The following is a 23,046-nucleotide window of genomic DNA, read 5'->3' as shown; positions in this document are numbered from 1 at the left end:
GTCATTATAATATGATGATTGTTAGTATGCACTGTTTTTCTATTTAGCCTCCCTGTCGATTCCACGATTGGCAACCCAATTTCCAAACCTTCACAATTCCTCCCTTATTTGAATATGATAAAGACTTGAGGATTCTTTGTTACCAAATTTATCTTGTATTCATTTTAAACTTTCTAAAAGACTCGACAGATATAATTTTGAATATCACATCAATCTCTTGACCCGATTTATTTCTGTATTTCTTTTTCCTAACCAGATTGCCTGCGCAGTTTTTGCTGCCCTGCTCCATTTCTTCTTCTTGGCAGCCTTCACGTGGATGTTCCTGGAAGGGGTTCAGCTATACATCATGCTGGTGGAGGTGTTTGAGAGCGAACACTCCCGGACTAAGTACTTCTACCTGGCAGGGTACGGCGTGCCTGCTGTCATAGTGGCCGTCTCCGCCGCAGTGGACTACAGGAGCTACGGCACCGACCGAGTGTAAGCTATACGGAAGGATGATGGGGTGTGAAGGAAAGATGGGATGGAGGGAGTGTGCCTGCTGTCGTTTTGGCTGTGGTACTGGACTCTACAAGCGCTTGAGAAGTGCCACTACAGAGAGGCTGAGATGAGGAAGTAGCAGTGAAGGATGGCGGAATAGCGGCATAGAGAAGTGAGACTGCCTACAGGAGTACAACAATGTGGGAATATTGAAAGGGTGCGAATAGAAAGCTTGGCCTCTTTGTGTGCAGCAGATTTATTCCCCAGGAGGGAGCGCGCTGTCGTCAACGTACATGACGACATTCTCGCGTATGCTTGACTGAATTGCAACTTGAATCTAAGAGAGGAGGCAGCCAACACGTCATTCAAATGAAACATATGCATGCAGCACGTGCAAAAGTCAATCTCATGAAAGTTTCAACATGTGTGACCTCTGCCTGGGGAATGAGGTCACCGTTTTATTCATAGAAGCTCATACACTCATTGGCCATGACATTATATAAAGCTGCACATTAGAATAAGATACAACAAAGGAGCTTCTTCAGGGGCATTTCGAAAAATATATAAAACGGCTTCCAGTGTGATTCCAGTTTTACGTGACTAAAATTACAATCTGATAATAAACATTGTTAGACTGCATAATGAAATTGAGATACAGTCATCAAGCATTGAATAAAATAGTTAGAAGGCTGTTTAATTCAGCACATCATATTTTAGGCATTCCACAAATACCATGTAACACTATTACAAAGATCTGATTGGATCTAATAATCTAGTTTGGTATTATTCGGAAACCAATGCAAGCGGACGTAGCATGGCACATTTAAAAAAGTCTGTTGTGCGCCGTTGTGGGCGTGAACAGTTCCACACCAATTGAAATTACTCTTGTCATTCCCTTTACATGCGGTTAGCATGAGACACACTGATCATCCTTGAGTTCTCAGACTATTGCGATGGACCTAATGCTGTGGTTTCATTTTATACAACAAACCTTTTAAGAAGAACACTCAAATTTGAACATACATGCTTTTGATTGGCGCGTAAAGACATGCATTAAAATGCACTCCATGTATTTGATGATAATGCACTGGGAAATTTAATGCACTGTGCATGAATGTTGCATTTTTCAAACTTAACACGTTTATGTTAAACATTTAAAATCTCTTGCCCGGATGCCTTATAAATAAGTGCTTCCAATGCAGTGAACAATGACAGCACATTAACAAGCTGTTAAATGATTCACATTTTCACTCTGCTGCTCTGGAGACCGTTTGTAAAGTTCAGCTTTCCACGAAGTGCGCATCACTCTGTGGAAGTTGAGCAAGTGGATAAGGGTTGAGTCTGATGTTGAAGGTACACCGATGCCACTTAGCTCAATATTTCATCTCTGGATAATCAATAAAACATCAATCTGCATGCCAGACTCCAGCTGAATGTTCACACTGCAGGTTCTTTTGTGGGCTGGCTGACAGAACTCTTTTTTTAGACTATTTATTTTGTTGCACAGTAAAAAAACAAAAAAGACAAAATTACTACAATAGACTTCAGAGTGTTGTCAAAAACCAGCAAGTTTCAAAAACACGTCTTAGTTATAATAATATATTTGACGCTATCAGTTTATCACAAGACGTCCATTCACATGAGTATCAAACTAAATCAAAAACTATGATTCATCTTCCAAATCAAACTTAGCCTGACTGAGCCCAAAATAGTTTTGTTTTCAAAAGTTAAAATTCCTTGACAGTGTCAATAACAACAAACAGCCTTCATCGTCTTAATTAACAATTATTTCATAAAAATAAAACTAAGTGTTTAATTGAAGTGATTACAAAAGTGCTTCGTATAATTCACTAGACACGTCATTAGCTCCAACTGAACCATTAAATGTCGTATGCAATTAAAACGCACAACCAGACTCACTCCTTCACTGTATTTATTTTGAAAGAGGATTAAGTTTATGGTGGTAGAGTGATGTAGACTGCATCACACAGTAAGCTGTTATAAAAAGTCTACGCACCCCCTGTTCAAATGCCAGGTTTTTGTGCTGTAAAGAAATGAGAACAAGAGAAATAATTTCCAAAACTGTTCCACTTTTAATGCGGTGTCTAATTTGTAAGTCAATTAGGAGGGTAATTCTCTTTTTGAGAGGGGGAGTCAAAATAACGACTGAAATAATACGGTGTGCAAAAAGGGGTAGGTTCAACATTTCGAGTGCCTCTAATTTACCCCTTTCTTTTTTATTTGATACCTTTTATTATCATTTTTTTTTGCAATGTGCAAGTATGCCGACAGTTGTAGTGTCCCTACATACAAACTTGATCCATCTAACGCTAAAGTTCCTTTTGTACAAGCAAAACATGAGTTATGTTCTCATTTATCAACTACCCCCTTGGAAATGGCATCGCTTCTTGCCGTTTTGAACAAAAATATGATACAACGCCCCCTACTGCGGCTCAAATCTCGCTTACGTCTCATAATGAAGGTGGAGAGCAATGACTTAACGCAGGAGGCCATGGTGGAAGACACAGTGACACAGTGCGGGGCCCCCGTAATGGAGGAGGCACTCTAATGTGGTGGAAATTGAAAGATTAATAATTCAAAAGCAGCTGGCTGTGAATCAGTCAGCCATTTTGCTCCTGTGAAACTTTTTAAGCGTGGAGTTGTAACCCCCTCAGTGGAAGGTATACTTGCTCCTTCTTTGTGCTGCAACTGAGGAAAAGTTTCGGGGTAGCAACATATGCATAGTGGCTAAAGACACTATTCCACTGAACAGCGAATGCTGCGTTCACATCAGAGTTTGTCCGGGTTTCTTCAAGGTCGCAACGTTTAGCAAAATGGTCGCCAGGCGTTTGTCAGCAGTGAAAAGAAAAACATGTTCAGAATACCCATGCGAGAAGAAAAGTACGGGCGAAGGTCCGGGCGGTCGTTTGGCGAATATTTGCAACCTTGAAGGAACCTTAAAGAGAACATTTGCTTCCTCTGAAAACACTCACGATTGTTCGCCCCACAGTAGTTCATAGAGTTTGTTTTACTCATGTGGCAGTCTCCATATTGTTCTTAAAAGCTACAATATAATTATTTGCAACTTATTTTATGGACCCCCAAGCTATTGCTCACAGGCCACCGGGGGTCCAAGCACCCCAGTTTGAAAACCACTGATCTGGCTCACCAGAACTGAATGACTTCTCAACCCCAGACTCCATAAATAGAGTCATCCAAGCCTCTGCATTCAAATAACATACGGTTATATATTTCACCAAGCCACCATGTGACGGTCATATCCAGTATGCATGCCCTTGGGGTGGAGCTGAGGTGTATCTATCACAGTTGATCATCTCTTTCCATTTCACCTTCCTTGTGTTGATGTATGTTTGAGCCATGTGCTTCCCCTCTTTCACTCTATCATTCCTATATTTGCCACAATTCCTTTTTGTCCTACACCTCTATCATGATGCATTTGAAAGTCATGTAAATAACTTGCTCCCCTTTCCCTCCACAGCGTGCATGATGCATAAGATGTCATCTGCTGGTAAATCTTTGCCAGCCAGCATCCCTCTGAGACATATTTTAATCCCTCTGCATCTTTCCTCTCTCTTTAGGTGCTGGCTGCGACTGGATACATACTTTATCTGGAGCTTTATAGGCCCTGCTACACTCATCATAATGGTGAGACACACACACATGCGTGCTCACTCGCAACACACTTTTGCTTGCCTGCCATATTATTTGCGCAAGCTACGAACATTTAGAGCCGCCGAGACAGAATTCATTGTGCACTCTGAAAAATGAGATCTTAGACCACAGGTGCATAATGCTCAATAAAATAAAAAGGAGACGTAACCAGAAGATGCACAAGTGTGTTGAATGACACCGTCTAGATTTGATCTGAGAATTTGAGTTACGGGAAATGTAGTGGTGCACACAGCTAACATTGACATTGCCAGCATGGCTCTATTCCTACTCAGTGATGATAGATCTGGTGCAACTTACAGTATGAACCAGAACCTGTGTTTTGTTTACATGGTAAACTGTTAAATAGTAAACTGCCTAAGTCGAATTTCGATGACAGTTGCTGACTTAAACCGTGTGAGAGAACGCCAGGTGTTGTAGCTTCAAAAAGAAAACATAACAATCCGGCTCCCCACTAATGTAGTTGGAGGATGATATAAAAAAAGGGTCCAAAAACAAGTTTAGGTACTTTTTGAATTTTGTTACTTCAAACAGGGAGGCAATGAAAAATCTCAAAAGCTCAAAGTTCAACTTCTTCTGGTTGTTCGTATAAGCGCCAAGTTCTTAAACTGTGCAAAGCAGTTTTAAATGCTACGGGTGCAAAACATCCGTGAAACAAATGGCTCACAGTGTCACACAGGAAGTCGCGCCCGCAATTATTTCGACATCAGAGCCCTCATGAATAAGGTGGACAGGCTTGCCTTTTTGACCACGGTCATCTGTGATGGGCTTCAGGTCCCCTGCGGCCCTCGAAAGGATAAGCTGTTGAAAATAGATGGATGGCCGTAATATGTCTCCGCTGGTTTCCGTAATTGTACACTTCACTGGAGATGCTTTATCAAGTTTATTTTTTTTGAGGAGCATGCAATCATCAACAACCTTGTGTTCCAAAATTTGCTGTGCACAAGCCAAAACTGTTGAAAACTCCTTAATAAAGTGCCAGCAAAGTGAAACACGTGGTATTATTGACATTACATTACTGCCTTCTAAGAGAAAAGAAAAGCTCGTGTGGTACTTTGTTTTCCAGGCAGAGTTGGAAATAGAGTCTAGGCTTTTGTCAGACGCAGATAAAATACACACATAAATCGCAACAGCAACAATGGCACATGTTCCCAATTAAATGAAGCCAGCATGCACACCGCTGTGCTCCGTGCTTGTCTTAAAGTCAGCCTGCTGCCGCTGCTTTCTATCGCTGATCTGACCAAGATTATGAGAGGGGGCAGTGTAGTGTGCAGACTTTACACCCACTGCTAGGCAGACCGCCTCAGAGATGTGGCACAAATACAGCTCTATTAAAACACCAACGGCAACTGTGATAGTTGGATATTCCCCCCTACGGTGATCCTGAATAGATATAATGACTGCAGGATTTTCCGGGGTTTCGACACATGAAGTCAACTGTAGTGAACAAACTTGTTATTGTTGGCCTTTGCTTGAGAGTGAATTATGTTGGGAACAAAGAGTTAACTCGTATCTTTCTGTGTGTTTCAGCTCAATGTAATCTTCCTTGGGATTGCTCTGTATAAGATGTTCCACCACACAGCCATCCTCAAACCGGATTCTGGATGTCTGGACAATATCAAGTAAGTGTACATTCGGTCCTGCTACCTTCTTATGGTGCATAAAGTTGAAGGACATCAGTATTTTACCGTTATTTATAATACAAGACATTTTTATCAAAAGTGTCAAATGGAAGAACCAGCACTCCAATTTTATTTTAAATCAAGCAAGAAAAGCTGTCCTTGCTCTATGTTGGAATCCACCAACAAGCAGCTTTAAAGCCCATCAACATATTATGTATCATCTGTCTGACCCATGAAAATTGACTTAAGCAAGTGGATTCACTTGGACAACATCTCGACTTGTTGCTGTTGCCCAGCAACGCCATGGAGGCAAAAGTAAAAAGAAAATTCATTGCTCTGACTGCAAGTGCAACACCTTGCAAATCAAAGTATGATTTTTTAACTACACCTATCAGCCACATATTAAAAAATTCCATATTTATCATCACTTGTAACCTGTACAATCCCATTCCAGCTTCATCAAAGCTTTAACTAGATATGAGCGATCAATTGTGAGGGCTAGTCATTTATTTACCATATTTGGTAACTTAACTAGCAGTTTCATCATCATCCAGCTACTCACATAATGACAATACATTTTTTAAAATGTATCTCATTTGAAAAAAATATTTATATATTGTCTGCGTTTTGCTCTGAGCTGCATTTGACCTGTTTGCGCACGGGTGTTCAGCTAAGCTATCTGGATTCTGGCTCCACATCCGCCGAATAAACCCAAAGGGAGATATGTCTGAATGTGTGACTGTTCCCTCTAATCTAATACCCATTGTCTTTGTATAATTCAACATGTTTGCATGAAATGCATCTCATTTTGGTCTGACATCATCTCATGAGGCCTCTTATTGAAAGTCACATTATTATTGTCTGCATATGACCCTCTGAGAACGTTACTCGAAAATATGACTTCATTTCCAACCAGCGCTGTCTGCTTCTGATTCCTAATCACGACTGTTATTCTTTTCTTCCACCGACGTGCGAGACAAAAGGCTTCGCTCTAATTTGAACAATATGCCGCTGCTCAGTGACGGCGGGTGCCCTGTCGAAATGCGCCGAGCAATGTTTAAAGTCAATCATGAGATGGTTTGGTCATTTGTTGTTCCGTATAAACACCACTGCTGCTGTCTCCTTTGGCGAAATCGCTGGGAAGCGTTTTAGAAATTAAGGCGCAACCACATGATCTTTCCCTCAGTGCCTTTCAGGGGGATGTAATCAAAAAGCCTGAGGAAAGATTCAAATCAAAGCACACTTTAAAGAATACGGCACTTTCGGACCCCCCCCCCCTATCCACCCACCCTCTGTGTTATTTTAATGGACTTCTCTCGTTCCCCCTGAATATGCTGAAGGTTGAATAGATTGTAATCAAGTCAGCTGTATTAGTCATGTCTCATTTCCTCGTTAATCATAACTGTGCCCTTTTTGTCTCATTCCTTTTTGTTTTCTTTGTTTCTTTAATTTCAAGAGATCATACGTTGTCTTTGGTAAGGCCATTTTCCAATCAAGATACCCCGGCAGACATTTTGATTGGTTTGCCTGTGATTTTGATGTGCCTCGAGAAGCAGCCTCATAGTCCTTAATAGACCCAGTCGTGTCGACTCATCTCCGTGGAATATGAATTACTTGAACGTGTGCGACATTTGTGAGCTGTTTCTTTGACCCATATAACTCGCCCAATGTGCTGTTGAAATGTTACAATGGTTAGATGCGAACGAGGGGAAGCAGCTGAGAGGCTGACTTAAGGGAGGACCAAGGGGAAAGAGTGGGTGGGGGGGGCATAGAAGGAAGGAAAAAGAGGGATGAGTGTGCTTCTTTATTGGAGAGGGTCGGCAGACGGACTTTATTGGCGCTTATGTCTCGGCTGAATGGTGCCACGGAGGGCAACATCAAATCAATCACCTCAGTCGCACTCACTTACTCTCCCTTTTTGCCTTCTCCTCCTTCCTCTCCTAATATCTCGCTAATATCCTTTCCTCTATCCTCCCTCCTCATGCGTCTCTGTATGCCTTCCATGAGAGGTGATCACTGCCCAGTCAGCCAATCGTATTAGAGGCCATTATCTAAGCTTGTGGACCAGAAACAGTGACCTTTTATAGGGGAAATGTCACTTTCTGATGTCCCTCAACCTACTGTCAACGGGCAGTATCTATCCTCACACAGGATGTATACAGGTCTTGAGTAACCTTCTGTTATGGAGTTGGCCCACACTCGTTTTATTCTATGGAGGCCCACTGGATTTTGCAAAGCAGCAACCAGCAGAGTTTGCATTGAAGAAGAGAGCAGAATTTTCAACAGAGCATACTGAAAAAGTAACATTTGGTGCTTTAAGAGCATGGAAACCTTTTGAGCTGAAAAGTAAAAGAAAATCCCTACCATACAGGAAATGACTCGAGTGAGTTTTCCCAGGCTGGCCTCCATATGGCTGCATAGAAGAAAAATATGAAGAGGAGGAAGTTAAAAAGATTCGGAGCAGGCTATTTAAAAGAAAAATGTACTGCAAGTAAAATAAAATGAAGACCATATTAACAAGCTTATTTGGGAAGCAGCGTGTCGCTCGGCCATTGATCTGTATCACTTGTCCTTTCTGTCACTTCTATTGTTTTTTTTTGGGGGGGTAAATAATGTTTAATTGACAAGACACAGAGTGCAGCATAAAGGAAAGGAGCCAAAGAACCTGAAACCATGATAATGAAAAGCAGTACAGAAAATGGATTGATGTCAAATAATGATTGGAACTTCAGCTTGAAAACGTCTATAAGATTTGATCCCTCAAAAGACTTCAGGATTTGGAAAAAAGTCTTCCCGATAGTGCTGCTATCAGCAAGGTCATGGCCTCTCTGCTTCTCCACATCTGTGGCACATGATGCCTCCTGCAAGAGGTAGATATGGTTGGTTTTCTCCATCCAACTTTGTCAGGGATTTCGGTGAACACCCCTTCCTCATCCTTTCCTCTGCCATTAGGCCGAAGAACATTTCTGATCGAGGCAAGAGATAAGGTTAGGCTGAAAAGTACTGTAGGTAATAGGTGCCCGTTTTCCACGGCTTCTCCTGACCTTTACGTAGCCACATTAAGAGAATCGTCATTCTTGTCAAAGACCGTAGTATGTCGAGTGCAACATGAGTGGAAAAAGCTTCTCCTTACAGATCTTCCTTTTCCTTTAGGTCTTGGGTGATTGGGGCCATAGCCTTGCTTTGTCTATTGGGCCTCACTTGGGCTTTTGGTCTGATGTACATCAACGAAAGCACCGTCATCATGGCATACCTTTTCACCATCTTCAACTCGCTGCAGGGAATGTTTATCTTCATTTTCCACTGCATTCTCCAGAAGAAGGTGAGTAAGAGAGGAATGAGAACAGTGATCGTGACGCCCAAATAACATCCGATTGGGAATCGGTCTCTCAGTTGGTTTAATTACTCAAATTATCGATTAATCCACCACTAATTGACTATCAAATGCATCAGTATTTTTTTTTTTATAATTAATTGTTTAGCGGCCTTGCTAAACTTGTCTATATCTTTGGAATTTCGGCCTCTTAACGGGAAATATTTTTGAATTTTTATAGTCCTCCATCATAGCAGACTCCAGGAGAATATTCTGTCATATTTCAGCCTCCCACGCTTTGTCATTGCCTTGGAGAATAGAAGCAGACGATAAAACATATCCAATACTCAATACTCTCTAATGTGGGGTCAATCCCATCGAGGCTTTTGAGTTTTCCATGCGTTTATCTATGTGTGTGTCTGCATGGGAGTGCGAGTGTGTCCGAGATCTACTTAAGGTATGTGTTAGGCCATCAGATCAGGTGTCTAGAGAGATGTCCTTAAAACCGTGCTGAGGTTTTCTTTGGCTACAGCCCAACATGGTTTCTCCCGAGATGCTCGCCACGCAGCTGTTCAAACAGAGCATGCGGCAAAACACGGCCGCCAATCCAACAAGCTTGTTAAAAAGCAATTACGCTGCTATTTGTTCTAACTTGATTAGGATCTAAATGCAGATGTTTTTGTGTGTACAAGTGCATCATATGACTCCTGGAGGAATAGAGCCATCAGAAATGCACTAATAAAGTCAGGTCTGCGTTAATGGGGGAAGTTATAAAACTAATCCGTTAACACCCATATGCTGATGGAGTCGATGTTTGTTCAAGAAACCTCAGCAAGAAAAGCAGTTCACGGGGTAATATATCAAATTAAGCCGATGTTATTGTTGTCGCGGCGAAACTACGGGATGTGACCATAGTCCGCTAGTCGGGATGGGTTTCTTGTCAGTGCGGCACTAGGCACATTTGTCAACCAATGTTCTACTAAATGTTTTTATTTGATGTTCAAAATGCGCAAAAAGCACAGATGGTAGAAAGAAAGTCTCATCAATGTTTGTTTAAATGCTAAGCCACGATTGGCAGTTAATCTGCAAGCTTTCATACTACGTGTACATAATTTATGAGGAGACTAACTGCACTGAAAGATCAGCTGGTTTGTTATTCTATCCGATAAACTACTGCGGTAAAAAAAAAAAATTTCAACCCCGTGTGTAGGTACGTAAAGAGTACGGCAAGTGTCTGCGTACTCACTGCTGTAGCGGCAAAAGCGTGGAGACTTCCATCTCCGCCTCCAAGACCACCACTTCTCGGACTCCTGGCCGCTATTCGACGGGCTCACAGGTGAGCTTACCTGCCTGCACACCTGGACGCTACAGCACAGCAGAATCTCAGGTGAGACAGCTGCACGCTATTGCGTTTCACTTTCAACTGTAGATCCAATTTGGCACATTGAACTCATTTTAGTTAAATACACACATGGAAGATTTGAGTTGAAAGTGGAGCTAGCCTCAGCCTTGACTCACAGCTGTGCCATTACAGTACATGCCGGCAAACTGTTTTGAAGTGTAAATGGAATAGACGGGTGGTTATTTTTTTCCCCCCTCTACCTATTATCCCTTTGCCGCTTTTCGTTCTGCCTATTTGGACACCCTTCCGATGCTAATTGCCCGTTTTTCGGCATATCACTTTCATATTTGTTTTTTGTGCAAATTTGTTTTAACTTGACTCACTACTGTTTTTCTTTTCTCTTCATGGTTTTACCTTTTCTATTCCAAACCACTTCCTCCTCCATCATTTTTCCATTCCCCCCCGTGTGTGCGTAGAGTCGAATCAGGAGGATGTGGAATGACACCGTGAGGAAACAGGAGTCTTCTTTCATCACGGGAGACATAAACAGCTCCGCTACGCTTAACAGAGGTAACCGTGGGATACCACACATTTGCATCCCCATCACTGTCAATGTCTCCTTTTTGTCGGTCGCAGAAGGCTCAGCTATCATAAGCTGTCATTTAGTCAAGTGGTAGGAATACATGCATCCCAGAACGTAACGCTCTGCTCAACACCAGACAGGTTTTTATTCAACATCATACGGTATTTTTTGAAAAAACTCCCAGGACTGTATGCATTTAAAAAAATGCTTAATGTAATATTAGAAAGTTTTCATTTTGGTGTCATCTTGATCCAACTTTATTTCTCACCCCGCACAACCTAAAAGTCAATAGATTCTTGAAGAAATATTCCAGACGTTGGTCAACATCAACTTCTTCAGATTTCAAAACAACTTTTTTTATACAAAATAATGGATCAGATAGTGTAGATATAATCGACAAATTCAAACTGTCACAATCATAAAACCTAACATTACCAATATTAGGGATTTTAACAATATGTCCGCCTATCAATATTTAAAATACTTCACACTTCTCTTTAACTATATGCTATCCAATGAGAGTCATTAACACAGCAAGCATATAGTATTCCCTTTGAAATTAATGAGCAAAACTTTCACAATTGCATTCTCATCAGGACTTGCAATTTATGCTCTTGAAATTATGCAAACCTCACAGTTAATACTTAATTGCTCTGTATGGCTTTAATTGCATTACAATTTAGACATACTGCTTTCTCATTCCTACATTTCAATAATTACATTTCAGCAAAGGGTTCAAATATCTCTTATCGAATATAAATAACATCTCCATCATGCTTCCAACCACTTGTGAAATGCGTAAGAACATTTGAGATATCCTGTAGGTTATTGTGGTCCTCTTTTGTGGAGGCAGACCTTGTTGCAGCTCTTTTATTGGACCTTTACATTGTACAGATCGACCCAATGAAGTGTCCAGTGAGTGCATGTAACAGATACGTCTCGTATAGTTCACTGCATTCAGTGATATCTATTGCCGCCCCTCCGGCGAAGGTCAAAGCGGTGCTACAAAAGGAAGTGAGTGTCATCCAAATGGTGAAATATACTCGCACCTCCATTTGTTAGTCTCAAAGTTGAGGTGTGGCTGGCTTTTCCTCCGGGCCACTAATAAGCTGTTAGCATGACATATTGATGCTAAAGCAGACACGGAGTGTCAGCGTCTGAATTATCGCGCACTTAGTGAAGGAAGTGTTAGCATCCCCCCCGCTTCCAAACACATCTACTCTTCCATGTCCTTGTCACACGCAATGTACACTAAATCCTGTACTGTAAGATTCAGAGAGCTGTTTAACCAACAAAGTGTAAATTCTTGGACTTAGGAAATGACATGTTAAGATTACTTTTTGGCAGAGTATTTAAAATTTTAGAATTAGGTCCTACTTTAGCTGTTCCATCCAATCCGTAATACTGAATACAGATTATTCTAAGTAAAAATGAGATTATACAATCTAATATTTTTAAATATGAATCACTTTACTGTATTTTCCAGACTATAAGACGCACCTTCAATGAATGGCCCATTTTAAAACTTTGTCCTTATATAAGGCACACCGGACTATAAGGCGCACCATTAATGCATCATGTCAGATTTTTAATCCAAATCAAATCATTCTCCATTTTATTTTTTTTTATTTCAACTTCAGGCGCAACAAATTACTTTATAATCACAAAATAATGATCCATAGTCTTTTTGATTCATGATTTGTAGTCTTCAGCGGGCCACTTATGATTGATTTCATGACAATGCTTCGGGACAGTTTAAATTTAGGAATTTGGTCCATACATAAAGGCGCACTAGACTATAAGGCGCACTGTCGGCTTTTGAAAAAATTGTATGTTTTTAGGTGCGCCTTATAGTCCGGAAAATACAGTATTTTAAACCCACATTATGGAATAATCATAGCAAAAGGTGCTTTTGGTTTCAAGGTGCGCACACATTTTTCATTATTTTTATTATTACACAGTTTACAGGTCACATTAGGCTTTGAAAATAATGTCATGAATTTACCGTACCATAAAATGTACGATCGTAATGGGTAGCAAGATGTTTCCTTTGCAACACAAATCCCACTTCACGTGTGTCTCCTCCCCTGCCATGACCCGTGGCTGCAGGAATGACTTGACTCGCTTTTCTCAGGCTTTCACCTCAACTTGTGTTTGCTTGTTTGATTCACTTGTCCTCTTCTCTCCCTCTTTCTTCCACACACACCGGCTCTTCATCTTTTTTCCGACTCTTGCTGCACTTGCTCCCACTGTGCCACATCTACATGCTCTCTCTTGCCTTCAATCTCCAAACGCTTCTACCCTCCTTTTTTTTTTCTTCTCTTAACTCGGCTGTTGCTTTTCCTTCCCTCCTTCCTTTCTCTATCTGCCTGTACCAGGAACCATGGCTAATCATCTTATAACTAATGCTCTCCTTCGTCCCCATGGTACTAACAATCCTTATAACACTCTCCTGGGGGACTCTGCAGTCTATAACAACCCTGCCGCGGGCATGTACAACACCCAAGGTGTGCTTGGTGTTTCTATTCTTCATGGTGTTGCATGTGGTGCATTAGCAAAAGTAGATTCAATTCATTTTGGCATGATTGTTTTTTTGTGATGTTGGCTTCTGTGGTGTGGTTAAGGCTCCTGAGTGAAATAAATCTGTGATAAAGATGGAAATGATATGGACTGATCATTGGCAATTGTGTCTCTAAATTGTTCAAAATCTTATTTAATTGGATTGAGGATTTGGTTAGCAGAGATGCTGTTGATTTAGGCTCAACTATTTTGCAGTCGGAAAGAATAATATTTCTCTCAACTTTGGAAATCTCAGCTTATTTGTGAAAATGACAAATTATGGTGTCATCAAAGGTGCGTACATGCTGCGCTCTGTTTGCGCGGCATGCTCGGCTGGGTAGGGCACAAGGGGATGCAGGGACGATGGCGGCACAGCACAAGATAGTCGATATTCTGCACTGGTTACTAGGTGACCGATGGGGAAATTACCGATATTCTGCACTTGTTACTAGGTGACCGATGGGGAAATTGCTTGGTGCCTTTTCCCAGTAGTTTAGTGGCAAAGCGGTTTTATATTTGTCATTGTAAGAAAAGAAAGCCAAGGATTTGCTTCTAATTAGAATCCATCTGATCTGGGGGAGTTTAGGCTCGTTCGTAAAGCTACTGGGTTATAATTGTTTTGGATTTTTCATACTAATTACTTTTTTTTTTAATTCAGTTGGTTTTAATTATTTTCTGAAGTGAGCTTGTTTGTTTTATTTGTTTTTATTTTATTTCATCAATGAACATGATTTTTTTTTTTCTTTTTCAATTTTAGTTTGATTTATTTTGGTGGATTTCATTATCTAAAATAACCTTGGTAAGCTACAACCCCATTAAGAGCACCTCACGGTGTCCTTCAGGCTGGGCCGGGAGGTACAGTCACATATTTCTAACATTTTCAACAAACAAGGAAAGTAGCAGAGATTTTCCCTGCATCACTATGCCTTTTTTTTTTTTTTTAACCAAGTCACAACATGACATCTGTCTTGTGTCCCAGAACTCAGACACTGAGACACGGCATTAATTATTGATTCCTCCATTTTCTTCGCCAGTTGTTTTCACTCTAGAACCCCCCCTCACCCACTCAAATATCTCACTCTGGAATCACTCCACCATCATCTCTCCATGTAGATGCATCGAGATGTCATAACAGAGTTCTGCGCTGTTAAGCAATTCATTTAGAGTCTGTGTTCGAATTGAATATTTTTCAATTCGGGCACGTGTGCCTGAATTCTTTCGCCAAGGCAGCACATTGAATGGCTTGGTTGACGGCATGCTGTACTATGCTAAGTGCAGTGTGAAAGGGTCTTACTTCGCTTTCTAAATTGCTTAATGTAAACATTGCATGACACATTCACTACTTGGGAGCCACCGTGCCATTTTTGCAGCATCACAAACTTTTTGTTCTGTGCATGTGTTGTGGAGTGCTGTCACCGTATTTTGGGTTGTTTATTCTGTGTGATAACGATTGTAAATAAAATGATAACACACGACAGCAATATGCTAACAATGTAGTAAAACAATTACTCTTCATCTGTTGTTCTGATGTCTGACCTCACATCTATGTTTCTTTTCTCTCTCTTCCCCCATGCGACCAATAGCATCTTATCGAGATACAAGTACGGGCTAAATTAATACTTCAATAACAAAGACTTCCTTTTCTCATGTCTTGCTTCTGAAGCAAATTTGTTTCTCTCCTGCCAAGAAGAAGTTTGGTTTGGCTGTCAGCCTTTGCAAAATATTCTTTCATTGCTTTATTTGATTTTATACTGAATCTCTGCATTTGTTCACTGAGAAAATGTATTCAGTGCATTTTTGGAAGCCACTCAAATGTAGATCTAATTTAAAGACATTTAGGTGGTTTGAATGGAAATGCAAAAGCTTTTTCTTTTGAATTGACTACTGATTCAATTACATTGAATGTTACTAAGACGCATTTTGCAGTTCAATCCACATTAGTCTTTATAATATTAAAAATGTCAAACTACTTCTAGTCTCACATAAAAAAAGGTACCATAGCTTTTTTTTAATCCTAAATTCTCTGCAAACTAAGATATCAGACGCTAATTGTTTTCAATAATTCATTTTCCTCTGAGACATCAACTTACTTCATTAAAAGATTCTAATCCATTTTTTTTTATATTTCACTTTCTATCATTTTTACCTCAGAGGGCATCCTGAACAACGCAAGAGACTCCAGTGTTATGGACACACTCCCCCTTAATGGTAACCACGGCAACAACTACAGCATGGCCAGCAGCGAATACTTGAGTGACTGTGTGCAAATTTTAGACCGGAGCGGCGGGTACGGCACCCATAGCAACCACAAAGAAACTACCCTGGAAAAAAAGATCTTGAAGGAGCTCACCTCCAATTACATCCCTTCCTATCTCAACAACCACGAGAGGGTCACCAGCGAGCGCAGTCACAACTTGATGAACAAACTGGTCAACAGCAGCATGTCCAACGGAGGTGACCTCTTCTTTTGAATCCATCTCGTCATGTTTTTCATCTAGGCAGGATATGAACAGTTTAACGAAGAACCTCGGCCCCGAGAAAGCCAACTTTGTTCACCGCCTACTCAGTGGTGTTGTGGTGGCTTCATGCTAAGATACAGTATGTCACCACCCACCCAGCTAAATTATTTGTCATCTTGGGGGTGGCCGCATCGATTTTGTCAGTCTGCTTATGTCAAGTCATTCCTTTAGACTCTAATAAGAATCCCATATAGAGGTCATACAGTGTATCAAAAAGGCCGTGCACAGAAAAGGACTTGAAACTTCAAGTAGTATTTTACGTGTTCAACTAATTGCAAATGAAAATGTTTGAATAGAAAGCAGATACTCGTGTGGAGAAGAGTCAAAGGGTGTATGAAGAATCAAATCCTAAGGACACCTTTTTTTTCCCTTTAGGGAGTATGGCAGGAGGCAGCAGTAGCTCCACTAGCAGTGGGGTCAGTGGCTGCATGGGTAACGGTAAAGAGGACGGCGTTCCCATGGTGCTGGACAACACGTCAGCCTTCCCCCACGAGGAGAACCTGGGTCTTGAGATAATCCGAGAAGAATCCAACGCTCCCCTCCTGCCGCCGCGCCCCCCTCCACCCGACAGCCACCCGCCGCCGCCACCCCCGCACAGCTACTCAAGGCCTCGACGCATCCCGCAGGAGACCAGCGAGAGCTTCTTCCCACTTCTGACCAACGAGCATACCGACGAGCACACGCACTCGCCCAACCACAGAGACTCGCTGTACACCAGCATGCCGGTTCTCACGGACCTCCCGGATGGCCAGATGAACGGTTTAACAGACGGCGAGGAAGAGAGCTCCGGCGAACTGCAACCCTGTAAGAGCGCCACAGCTCCCGAGTTGGATGACGTCTACTACAAGAGCATGCCCAACCTGGGTTCCCGGAACCACCTTCACGAGCTGCAGAGCTACTACCACATGGGCCGCGGAGGTAGCGATGGATACATGGTGTCCGGCAGCAAGGAGGAGTCCGACTCTTCGCCAGAGGAGCCCCCTGTAGACCCTGCCCACCTGGTTACCAGTCTATAGAGCCCACCAAGAGACTCCTATCCCTCCCTGGGCCCACTCTCGCAACTTTCCACTCGTGTGTTGTTGACTGACAGGCCGGACAGGTCCGCCCCCGGACTGAGTCTTGCGTTTAATGTGTATGGTTCAGGACAATATGGGGGCTGAATGTATTGTCACGCTGGGAGACACTTTGTGAATATCAAACAGGTCTAGAACCTCGTACCTGGAAAGGGAGAAGAGTCGAGAGGGAGGGATCTGTAATTCTATGTGTTTAATTGGAATCTTGGATTAGACATGAAAGTTCTCAAATGTGGACCTCCAACATATCGTATAGTCTTCACTTTTACCACAAGTGAGGTTGACCAACCTGCCCCAGATGTCGCTCTCGCTCAAAAGACGCATTTGTGAGTGATGGCAAAGGACAACGCCACAATGTGAACAGGCGAAGCCACGGCCTACTACCTGTCAATCAAGTTGGGGACATACAGCACATCAAAAAATAGCAACCAAACTGTACCCATACGTTTTCTGATGTTCTCAATTCTCTTCCTGTTCATATCTGCTCAACGGGAGTCGTGTCCAAGCTGGTGTCATATGTTCCTTCCTGCGAGTTCTAGTGGCTGCTGTTTATTTCGCTAATAACAAAGAGAGCTTGTAAATCCAAGAGACTATAGGTTTAAATGGAAAAAAAACAAACAAAAAATAAAGGGGGGTGGGGGGGTTGAGAATGGGTTGTTTCTTCTCCTTTCTTCTGTAAAAGTTCTCAGTTATCCAAGAATTATGATGAAATGATTCTAATCATTTCTATGTATTGTATAGAATACAGAGACAAATGTTGCATATGACCAATTCTTATTTGTCAGTTGTCTGTGGAACTGTTCGGAACTGTCTCCTTTGGTTCTGGTCTCGGATGGAGGACGGAGCGGATAAAGGAACAATTTTCACGGAGACAGTTTGGCACTCTGACTAATATGCATTTACCCTACGCACACTTATTTCTGGTCCTTTTATAGTGACGCCACGCTCACATTTTTGCAAATTGTTACTATATATTTTACACTGTGTAGTTAAAAGGGAAAATCAGAGGGTGGGGTTACCATGGGAACACGTTTACTGGAAGTGGAGTCCGCTGAAATTTTTGTTTTCATTTTAATAACGCATTTCCTTCCTTTTGGCACAAGGGGGGAGGGGAGGTGGGGGTGGGAGGGGTACCTGGGTGAGAAAAAAAAAACACCAGGTATTTTCAAGCAACTTACATATGATGCATATCGTTTTTATTGCCAAATATTAGAGCATTTGACATTAGCTGTACTGGTCATTGGGCAGAAAAAAATAGTGGGAACAAATATTCTTCTCGAAAGTAATACCCAGAACGGAATGTCATGATTTTTTTACACCATCAATGTGTACTGAAAGAACTCTCTGCACACTGCGGCACTGTCTCATGTTAAAGCCAATGTTTACTTATTTAGGAGGGAAATTTCAAAAGTGTATTAAGAGTAGCTTGCACATATATCCCACAAGCCCTTTCCAAGTTCCCCGAGAGAGAAATTATTTATTTATCTGTTTATCGTTTGAAAGAAAGCAAAAACAAGCTTGGAGGGGGAAAAGAGCTGACTTTATGCAGGAGTAAATAGACTGGCACTAGGTGGTTCTTTTTTTTTTTTTTTAAATTATTACGATCATGTTGATTATTACGATATTATTGCTGATTATTTATTCTTTTTGTATGGGTTCCAAGTTGAATGATCTCATAACTAATATTTGTTGTAACAGTGAAAGTTGTTTGCCAACAAATAAATTACTGACATAGCTTTGAGGCTTTTTCTTCCGTCTCTCATATTCGAGATGGAAATTTGGGATGAAATGCAAACACTGCCACTGCACCTGAATACACTCAGCCGTGCTCTGATATTCCTTTCACGACATTCAAGTATGAAGATGAAATATTTGACTACAGTAATCCCCCTTCCACGTCAGAGTTTACATTCCAGACCATACCAGCAATGAGTGAGCTATAGAAGTACCGCCATTAAAAACGTTCATCATATTTTTGGAGATGCTGCCATTGTTTTTTAAATGGCTTCAAACACACAGGAAATAATAAACAGATTTACACACAATATATCCAGCGAGAAAGAGCAAGAACAATGGATTACAATGATATTTACAGTGTAATTTATATTGATCACAATACCAAATATAATTCTGAAGGCGTAAAAAGCAGGATTGCATTTGCTGCTTGTGTGGATTTTGGATGGGCATTAATCTAAAAACCCTTGTTTAATTAATTTGAAAAATCAACAAATGATGATTCATTGTTTTTAGATTTATAGTATGTTTAATGAAGCTGTTGTAATATCAAAACTGGATGAATGGATGAGAGAGAGCGACAGAGAGAAAGAGAGAAAAAAATACTGCACACCTCTATTAAATGAGATGCCGTGTCCAAATTGTTGACTAGTTGTGGAGATTATCATTATTATTATGTATTCATCCTCACTGAATAGAATGTTATTCAAAAGAAGCCAATTTCCTCAATGAGTAGGTCAACATTTCAGAAATTGTTTTTATGGCTACCGTACTACGTCACACCTAAACCTGTAGACTTTTTTTTTTTTTTAACTGAATCCTATTGCATTGTGATTTATACCTTTACTGGTGCTTATTTATGACCAAGCAGGCAACAAAGCATCTGTCCAATGAAAGCTGTAGTCCAGTAAAACGGACAGAGGAATGATTTCTGCTGCTCTGCTTTCTTCTCCAGGGAAATTGAGCTACAGCCCATCAGCGGGCTTGTCTCCTACTTTTAACATATATACCTTATAAAAAAGCTAAGCCATGTATTGGTCAGACCGACTGAGGTTCCCAGGAATAATTTGGATGTTCATCTGAGACCACCTTGACTCCGAGGCATGACTTTTTGTTGCAGTTCCTGAGCAAGATATTGCAGCACTTTTCCCTGGAGACTCCAATGTTTTGAGCTTGCACTCTGAGTGGGCCTTAAGGGTAGCAAAGGTAACTTACCTTACTTTTTAAGGTTAGCCAAGGAAGTAGTTGCTGCATTCCTACGTCTCTGGGCAAGAGGGTAGAAGATTGCTGAAGTAGTATGAAGTGTTGATTTCTTGAGGGAGGAAAAAAAATATCTCTCAGTGGTTCAGCAGCAAATAAAAATAGTGCATTGAACATCTGACTCCAATCTATTGTGCTATTTTTCAAAGCTTGCCGCTGTTGAAGATAGAAGAATAGGAACTTATTTTAACTGCTGTTGGTAGGTGCTTTCCGCTTGTCTGGTTCAATCCAAAATGCAGGCTCTTCATCTGTCCAAACCTACTAGTGCATCTTGGAGCATGATAAGTCATCAAAATCTGTCAATTCCAGCAGAGCGCTGGAGGAATTTTGACTCTGTACGTCATGATTTGTCACATGTTAACTGTACTCACTTAAAACATGCAAATGAGACCATCATCGTGGAACACTTATGATAATGTCTAATTGATCGATCTCGTCAACAACAATTTTTCAGCAGCAACAGCACACGTTTATTTTTGTACTATGGTCCTTCAGTGCTGGATGGATAGATGATGGATGAAATGACTGAAGCCAATGCAGCCTGAACTAAACTAGAAAATGTTTCAGATAAGCTTTATGGAAAAAAGCACGAATATACTAAATGAATGATGGGTGAGAAGGTGAAACATTCAAAGATTTTTTTCTAATAAATGTATTTTTGCTGTCTTTTAAAGTCATTGCAGGCCCCTTAACAGCCACCCTCCCACCTTCTAGCTATCGCCTCCTCTCCGGTCTGTCTTCCTGGCAGTCACAGACTGACTAAATGAGCAGTGGTCTATGTGGGTCATATCTCTGCTGGAGCACTCTGATCGTTTAGTACTGCCTGGCTGTGTTATCTTTGCGCTTGCTCTGTTTCCTTCCTTCAAAGCAAAGTATTCAGGATGTCTTACAAGGTGACATGTTCCTCAGACACATACAAGTCGCAGAGGGCCGTTACATTAGGTTCATTGAGGATTCGGGGAACCAGTCCAGGGTGCACCCTATCTCTCGTCCAAACTGAGCTCAAGAACACCCTAATGGAGGATAAATGATATAGATGGATCTGCTATGCTGATAGTTATTTTTAATTTTACAAACAAGCTTTTAAAATGTGCTAAAACAATAATGGCGATAGTGGAATAATAATAAAAAGTCCGCTGAGTCTTTTTCTTGTGTTTTCTCTGATAATATTTATGTTTACATTTTGTCTGGAAGTCACTGATGATGTAGTGGTGCAGTTGCTTGACTTCAGTGCAGGCAGCGTGGGTTCAGCTCACACTCTGACAGTGAGTGTAGGTCTGAAAGGTCATTTGCGACGGACGGACAGATGGATGGAAGAAAAGATTGAATACTTGTGCTTGAGAGTGTACACTCCTCTCCCAGCGTCTTGATGTATAAGAGCGGCTGAGTTCCGTGTTAGCGGAAAGAATGGCACAGTAACGAGCGCTTCCCATTGTGGGGCCAATATGACATTGTTCTCTGTTAATTAAGGCAACTATGACATTTAAAAGCTGAACTGGAATTTGATTCAGTGCAGAAGAGCAGCTCATCCATATATGCTATGGCATTTCAAGCTTTCCATCCCATTTATCTCATCCTTTCTCCTAAGCACTAAAAAGCATGCAGAGAATATTTTTCTCCCCATTTATGAGTGGAACTGGAGTCTGTTACATTAAATGAATTCCAAATTATACAACTTTAGGGGGAAGGCGACTTAGGAGAACAAAGTCCTTTTCAAACTATCTTACTGAATAATTTTGCCAAAGTGAGACATCAATGTGTCAGGAGTGAATATTCGCAAGCTGCTGCGGCGTCTCATTCATTAATTGTAAACTTATATTTGCTCATTTCTGCAAGAGATGGATAGTGACAGGCAAAAAAATTAAATGCTCATCCATTGGATGGCAGCAGGTTCAATAACCCCAGTCACCTATTACCATTCATGCAACAGCATATTATAGTATTTGAATAAAGTGGAATTACACATCCACTACAGTAGGTGGCAGTGACGTGTTAATTGTCAGAGTAAACACAGGGAATAAAAACAATATTATGTTATTCAGCAGATTCAGTTCTTTTTTTATTTTAATTTTTTGGGGGGAGCAAAATATTTTCTTCTCCCTGGGGGGCAAAACAGAAACTAATTGAGAGGCACTGGTTAAGTGTTGATTTTCCCAGATTCCACACCGAGTCAGTAAATGTGTGATTAAATTGTGACAATATTAGCTCTTTTTGAATATTCATACTTTTTGGAACATTTACTGCGCGAAGAGATTGTTTTCAATTTAAACTGGGTGCCTTGACTTTGCATAGATTACAGCATCAAATAGCGTAGCGATAACATCCAAGGAAAGCATGTACAGTAGTATGCATAATTCCAACCATTCCTTTGTTGATGAGATTGTCTAGCTGTGAGCAAAAGCTAATTAGCATTTATCGTGGCCACATCAAGTCTGCTCCAGGATGTCCGGCCTGAACTTTGACTTGTGAAATCACATCAACATGCACACAGGCTTCCCTGCCCTGACCTGAATGTGCCACCCTGCTCTGTGCGCATGCATAGCCAGTCCTAAGGCCACCTCATCTGCTTGCATTGGCCAGTGTCTGTCTCAGTGAGCACACACTTACCGCTTATTGTCTCCTCACCTCAATTTTCCAACAGAGTGCGCATGGAAGAAAAACACTTAACAGGTATGTGAGGGGCCACCCTGAATAATTCACTCTAATTGGTGAAACATTGGGAGGGGGGGGTCCAGGAGGGATGCAGCGGATACGGGGACATCAATCCCCTGGCTTTTTTTTTTTTTTGAGGTCACGTACACCCCCATGCATGTTTAATTGGCTTTGGGATGGCAGTGTTTCTGCTGCCTCTGCTGTGAGTCACACTCACAACGC

General features: G+C 41.2%; 2 protein-coding genes across 14 annotated transcripts in view; one reads left to right on the top strand and one right to left on the bottom strand.

Moving 5' to 3' along the window:
• adgrl3.1 (adhesion G protein-coupled receptor L3.1) overlaps positions 1-18,913 on the top strand; it is a 114,005-nt gene extending 95,092 nt beyond the window's left edge. For 2 of the 13 annotated variants that reach the window (XM_088373943.1, XM_088373942.1), the window contains 10 exons: positions 257-477; positions 4,077-4,143; positions 5,698-5,789; positions 8,943-9,111; positions 10,313-10,489; positions 10,921-11,014; positions 13,406-13,534; positions 15,170-15,187; positions 15,738-16,040; positions 16,481-18,913. In XM_088373943.1, the coding sequence (XP_088230069.1) occupies positions 257-477; positions 4,077-4,143; positions 5,698-5,789; positions 8,943-9,111; positions 10,313-10,489; positions 10,921-11,014; positions 13,406-13,534; positions 15,170-15,187; positions 15,738-16,040; positions 16,481-17,121 (1,911 nt within the window). In that variant the 3' untranslated portion in view covers positions 17,122-18,913. The remainder of the gene's footprint in view (positions 1-256; positions 478-4,076; positions 4,144-5,697; positions 5,790-8,942; positions 9,112-10,312; positions 10,490-10,920; positions 11,015-13,405; positions 13,535-15,169; positions 15,188-15,737; positions 16,041-16,480) is intronic. The other 11 variants (XM_088373955.1, XM_088373953.1, XM_088373949.1 and 8 more) reach the window with 10 other exon arrangements.
• LOC148399406 (multiple PDZ domain protein) overlaps positions 1-23,046 on the bottom strand; it is a 150,665-nt gene that overhangs the window by 126,537 nt on the left and 1,082 nt on the right. The window contains exon 2 of the mRNA XM_088373941.1: positions 20,128-20,224. The gene's annotated coding sequence lies outside the window, so the exon portion shown is untranslated. The remainder of the gene's footprint in view (positions 1-20,127; positions 20,225-23,046) is intronic.

The sequence above is a fragment of the Syngnathus floridae genome, chromosome 4 (genome assembly GCF_059516105.1).
Source record: "Syngnathus floridae isolate MCC-2025c chromosome 4, RoL_Sflo_1.0, whole genome shotgun sequence".
Lineage (NCBI taxonomy): Eukaryota > Metazoa > Chordata > Actinopteri > Syngnathiformes > Syngnathidae > Syngnathus > Syngnathus floridae.
The sequence above is the reverse complement of the archived record's forward strand: the minus strand, read 5'-3'. Positions and strand labels throughout refer to the sequence as shown.